The sequence below is a fragment of the Molossus molossus genome, unplaced genomic scaffold, assembly GCF_014108415.1.
Source record: "Molossus molossus isolate mMolMol1 unplaced genomic scaffold, mMolMol1.p scaffold_m16_p_16, whole genome shotgun sequence".
In the NCBI taxonomy this organism is placed as follows: Eukaryota; Metazoa; Chordata; class Mammalia; order Chiroptera; family Molossidae; genus Molossus; species Molossus molossus.
The window spans coordinates 13,869,148-13,875,163 of NW_023425351.1; the positions used below are offsets into that span (position 1 = coordinate 13,869,148).

Here is a 6,016-nt window from a genome sequence, read left to right on the forward strand (position 1 = left end):
TGAAATAAGCCATTCACAAACAGACAAATACTGTACCCTGGCCATTGTGGCTTGGTTGGTTGGAGCATTGTTCCATGAACCAAAGGATTGTGAGTTCAATCCCTGGTTAGGGTGTGTGCGGGAGGCAGCTGATTGATTTCTCTCTTGCATCGATGTCTCTTTCTCTCTCCTTTCCTTTCCCTCTCTTTAAAAAATCAGTAAACATATCTTTGGATGAGTATTAAGTAGCGGGGGTGGGGGTAGGACAAATACTGTGTGATTCCACTTAGATAAAGTATCTTACATAGTCAGTCTCTTAGGAACAGAAAGTAGAATGGTGGTCCAAAGCCAGGAGAAGGAAGTAATAAGTGCTGGAGAAGTTGTGGAGAAAAAGGAACCCTTATTCACTGCCAGTAGGAATGTAAACTGGTACCACTAGGGAAAACAGAATGGCGGTTCCCCAAAAAACTAAAAACAGAGTTACCATATGACCCAGCAATCCCTCTTCTGGGTATCTACCCAAAAAACTCAAACATTTATTCACAAAGATATATGCACCCCAATGTTCACTGCAGCATTATTCATGGTGGCCAAAACATAAAGACAACCAGTGTCCCTCAACAGAGGATTGGATAGATACTACTTAGCCATAAGAAAAGGTGAAATACTTCCATTTGTGACAACATGGAAGGAACTCGAGAATATTATGCTAAGTGAAATAAGTCAGCCAGGAAAAGCTAAGAACCATATGGCTTCACTTATACGTGAGATATAAAACTGAAACTCAGAAACAGACAATGGTATGGTGGTTACCAGAAGAAAAGAGGTGAGGGGGGTAGTAAATGGTAAAGGGAGCCAATATATATGGTAATGGAAGATGATTTGACTTTGGGTGGTGGGTACCCAATGCAATATACAGATCATCTATCATAGTAACATACACTTGAAACCTACATGACCCTAATTAAACAATGTCCCCCCAATAAACTTAATTTTTAAAAAAATCTAGGGGAAGGGGGAAAAGGTAGTAGTTATTTAATAGGTATAGAATTTCAGTTTTGCAAGATGAAGTCTCTGGAAATCTGCTTCACCATAATGTGAATATGTATAATATTATTGAACTACACACTTAACAAGTTATCACTTTTATTTTTAAAACCCAAAACATACAATTTAACATCTTAACTTGTTAAAAGAAGTGATAGTAGCATGGATTAGTAGTTGCTGTTCATTTCAGTGGTCTCTGTAAATGAATTAAACTCCCCAATCAAGACAGATTAGATGAACTGATTTAAAAAAAAAACAAGATCCAACTATATGATGCCTACAAGACACTCATTTTGGATCTAAGGACACATCAAGGCTGAAAAAGAAAGGATGAAAAAGATAGTCATAGCTTAAGGACAGGGATATGTTCTGAGAAGTGAGTCGTTAGGTAATTTTGTTGTAGTACCAATATCATAGGGTGTACTTACACAAACCTAGACAGTATGGCCTACTATATACCTAACCTATTGCTCCTAGACTACAAACCCATAGAATGTTACTGTACTGAATATTGTAGGCAACTGTAATATGCATTTGTGTATCTAAACATAGAAAAGGTGCAGTAAAGATAGTGTAAGATAAAAATGGAACATCTACATAGGGCACTTAGCATGGAGCTTGCAGGACTGCAAGTCGCTCTGGGTTGAGTGGGTGGTTGAGTCAATGCGCAAGGCCTAGGACAGTTACTATAAGCTGTTGTAGACTTCTTAAACTTTATAAACACTATATACCTAGAATCCCAGAGACAAAAGAATACCTTTTTTGTATATGCCCTTGAGGTACTATATCTTTAGTTTGCTTAAGAACTGAGACTCAGGGAAGTTATCTTATGAAGCCAACTAAGTTTGGAGCAGATCTAACTGCATGGCCAGGCATTTCTACTTCTACACCCTCTAGCGTGTTCATTTCATATCCACATTGCCCGCAAATTCACACTTAGAAATATCAGGTAAAGAAACCCGACCCACCAATACACAGCCATGGTAGTTTCTGTTGCTTTATGTTTAGCTCATTTCTCAAACAGAAGCAATATTGAGTCCAAGCTGGCCTGACACTCAGAATTGCCATTATCACAGCTCTACTTAATCTACCTTTAGTTCATTACTAACAATATTTGTACGTCCTGCGTGGGTTTTATTTCCAAGTAGATATATTTAAAGAATTGAAGATAATAGCTGTTCCCAAAATTTTAAGTACATTATAGACCAAGTATTGCCCTTAAATACAACCCCAACTATGAGTATAAAAAATTACAATCACTGATACAGTCACTTTGGCATACATCAGTTAAAATTCAGAACTGTATAAAAGCCATAAAGTTGTTCTTTCAGTATCTTGGTTTACACTAAGGCATTTTCACAATAATCTATTGTTTGGACAAGTGACTTCAATATTTTCAAGAGTCAAGATTTTTCAAGAGTCAGGAAATTGAATTCCAGACTTCTGTGTTGCAATATACTTAGTTCATTAAAGCAAGCCTGTAGGGCCGTGGTTCTCAACCTTCCTAGTGCCGTGACCCTTGAATAGTTCATGTTGCAGTGACCCCCAACCGTAAAATCATTTTTGTTGCTACTTCATAACCGTAATTTTGCTGTTATGTCTTTGGCGACCCCTGTGAAAGGGTCGTTCGACCCTCAAAGGGTCGTGACCCACAGGTTGAGAAACAGTGCTGTAGGGCCCTGGACAGTGTGGCCCAATCAACTGGTCTCAGGTTTGATTCCTGGTCAAGGGTACTTACCTGGGTTGTAGGTTCAATCCTGGGCCTGACCAGGATGCTTGTAAGGAGGCAACCAATCAATGTGCCACACTGATGTTTCTCTCTCCCTCCCAACTAGAAATCAATGGAAAGTATCTTCTGGTGAGGATTAATGAAACAAAAAAACGAGCTTGTAGATGCTTATGTCTGGGGATCACATTGCCAGGTACTTGTTTTAAAATCTTAACTGCACCCTCGTTAAGAGTCAGCCTGCGTTCCAGAGACCCAGGTTCAGTTCCTGCTAAGGGCATGTACTTTAGTTGCTGTTTGTCCCCCTCCCTGGTTGGATCCTGCAGGTGGCAGCCACTCGATGTGTCCCTCTCATGTTGATGTTTCTCTCTCCCTCCCACTCCATCTGAACAAAAAATGAAAAAATGTCCTCGGGTGAGGATAAAAAAAAAAATTTTAACTGCTACTTAGGCAGCACTTTTTAAGTGTATGTTTTCATTGCTTTTTAGAGGGAAAAGGAGAGGGATAGAAACATGGATGAGAGCAACATGATGGGCCGTCTTCTGCACACTCCCTTCCAGCCACAACCCAGGCATTTGCCCTGACTGGGAATCAAACTGGTTACCTCCTGGTGCATGGGATGATGCTAAGTCCAGAGCCATACCAGCCAGGCCCTAAACAGCACTTTTAACACTAGTGTAGAATATGCTTAAAATTGGGCTAAAGACAGGTTAGTAGTAGCTCCCTATCTCACTTTTGATTAATAATTCCTTCACAGCAACCTCTTCTAGAGTTAACCAAAAAAATGGTAGACCCAAAATGACTCAGATGTTGGAAAGCACTAGGGGAAGGGATAAAGAATGAGGACACCAATGTTTGCATAGGTGGCTGCATGGACCATGAGCAAAAAAACATACACAAGAATCAGTCAATGAATGTGTAAAAAAGTGGAACAAATCAACCCCTCAAACAAAAAAGCACAATAATCCAATTAAGAGCAGGTGTGAGAGCATTAATTTTCCTAAGCAATTAACTTGTAAAAATGTTTTTATACTTCGTCAAAAATGGATTCTCATCCTTAAGTCCATTTAAATCTCTGCTATGCTACTACAAAGCTCTAGAACACTGGGCAAGTTCAACTTCAAAGCCAGTTTCTGGATCTATACAATGGGAATAGAATTTAAGAAAATAGTTAAAACAAGTGCTATCCATTATTGTGCCAATAGGGGTTTGACTAAATAAATTTGGCCTTTATGGCACACTTTTCAGTCCTGAAGTTAACATAATTAAACCAGGGACTGTACATTCTAGAATCATCCCAGAAATCTTTTACAATGCTGATAGCACCAAAATACATTATTTGAAAAAGCTCCAACATGCAGCCGGTTATGAACCATCACACTGTTATGTTCCCTGTGATCAGGTCCCATGTATTGTTTAAATAGAATTTAGCTGTCCCATGATTCCAAAAGTAAACTGGTTTAGTGGCCTCTCATAAATATAATGAAAATGGAGAAAACCACCACAGCATATTCATCTAATGAATTCACAGTACAACTCTACATCCCTAAGATCTACCAGTATCATAAATAAAAGCCAACAAAATTCAGCAACTGATAGTCAATTTATTAAAAAGGCTGATTTAAGCATCTGCAATGGTGACTTCAACCTCAACTCCAGGTTCAATACTGATGGAAGTAATCTGCTTAACAATCTCCGAAGGGCTGTGCAAGTCAATGAGTCGCTTGTGGATCCTCATCTGAAACCGGTCCCAAGTCTTAGAACCCTCGCCACAGGGAGTTTTCCTTGTAGTGATTCTCAGAGTCTGCAACAAAAGACAAAGGAAACCAAGCATTTATGGTTTTATGCTCATCTCTAGGATATCTGAAAAACCATCATCGCAAAGTACTCCACTGGAAAATTCCCCAGGGCATCACTCCTCTTCACATAAACAGGTTTTCAGATCCTATCAACTTAGAACAGCAAGCCCCTTTCCACATCAAGGAACCAGCCACAATTGGCTTCAACTATTATCTCTTCAAAGTTTGGTACTTAATATTAACCAACCTCTACCAGCAATTTTTACTTGGGTTTGTTCTGCTAGCACCAATGTATAAAACCCTGGGCAGCCAAACCCCTTATGCTAAGGGGTAGAAATTCGGACTTCAACCACCACAAGCGACTCCCTGATTTACTTCACCTTGGTAGGCATCCGAACCGGTCCTTTCACCTTGAGATTCTTCTCCTTTGCACCTCGGATCAAGTCAGCACACACTACACACAGAGGAATAAAAATACCTTTCAGTTCATTCAAAACACCCCAAGTCGGCTTAAGAAATTTTTAACTGCTGCTGGCTCAGAATAGCGTATAAAACTATCACCGACATTCAACAAGTAATTAACTCCTCATCGCCAACTATGATGTCAATGACAAGAGTAAAAACTAAACATGGATCAGCCTTTGTCTTTCCAGGGTAAGCGACTTGTCACTTTCCTTCTGAGTCCATCTTGTACAGGACACATTCAACTCATCGCTCCTCTGGCCCAAGGGTCTCACTCCGAAGGACTGTACTGACCCTTCTCCAGAGACTTGACGTTGCGGCTGGTCAGAGTAATTCTAATCCGGTGGATGGCCACCTCCGGCTCCACGGGTGTCTTTCCGGTGTCTTTAAAAGCCTATTGCACAAGTGAGAAGACAGCAACACTCGAGTGAGTCCTGGAGGCGAGCGCTGGCAGCCCCCCCGGAGTTCCTGGACTAGTGAGTCTCGTGTACTCACCGCCTCCCCCCATCCCTGCAGCCGTGCCCAGGAGAGGGCGAGACGCGGGGCTCAGTCCCGCCACCGCCACCGCCACCACCGCGCGGCGCGCCCTCCGCCTCACCATGGCTGCGGCGCGGCTTCCTGACCGACTTGTTCCTCGGCGAGAGCGAACAGCGGTGAGTCAGGAGCAGGAGCGGGCGGGACGCAGCTGCACTATAGCAGCAACCACGTCTTCCTCAAAGAGAAAGACGCGCGGCCCGCGTGCCGCTTATATAGCCGAGCTCGCATCTGCATCCGGGTCCCGCACGTTTCTCCGCGCCGCTCCGGAAGAGGCGGAGCTCCGCTGGCTCTGGAGGCTCTAGCGCGGCGGCGCGAGCCAGGGCGAGAATTCCGCGGAGCTGGCGGGAAAGGTGCGGGCTCGGTCGCCCCCTGTCGGCCTGGCGAAGTCAGAGCCCCTTGACATGGCCCCGCCAGCGCAGGCGCCAGGACAAGGACAGTGGACCGGCCCTAAAACCTGAGAAAAGTC

The 6,016-nt window shown here is 42.8% G+C and overlaps 1 protein-coding gene and 1 non-coding gene across 2 annotated transcripts; both read right to left on the reverse strand.

The window, feature by feature from the left end:
• Positions 1 to 4,336: 4,336 nt before the first annotated feature.
• On the reverse strand, positions 4,337 to 5,747 carry RPS20 (ribosomal protein S20). Its single transcript, XM_036264046.1, has 4 exons — positions 5,612 to 5,747; positions 5,308 to 5,407; positions 4,932 to 5,005; positions 4,337 to 4,556 (listed from the first exon to the last, which is right to left on the reverse strand). Exons 1-4 carry the CDS (start codon positions 5,612 to 5,614, stop codon positions 4,374 to 4,376), a joined length of 360 nt encoding a protein of 119 aa, XP_036119939.1. The 5' UTR covers positions 5,615 to 5,747; the 3' UTR covers positions 4,337 to 4,373.
• LOC118631926 lies at positions 5,081 to 5,146 on the reverse strand. Its single transcript, XR_004959923.1, has one exon. It is a non-coding gene; the product is annotated as a small nucleolar RNA U54 (small nucleolar RNA).
• Positions 5,748 to 6,016: the final 269 nt, after the last annotated feature.

Bases quoted from the DNA above. Each gene is read 5' to 3' on its own strand.
- RPS20 (XM_036264046.1), bottom strand. The intron at 5,006-5,307 runs GTCAGTACAGTC...CTCTGTGTGTAG, and splicing joins CGTCAAGTCTCTGGAGAAGG to TGTGTGCTGACTTGATCCGA. The intron at 4,557-4,931 runs GTGAAGTAAATC...CTTTTGTTGCAG, and splicing joins CGGTTCGGATGCCTACCAAG to ACTCTGAGAATCACTACAAG.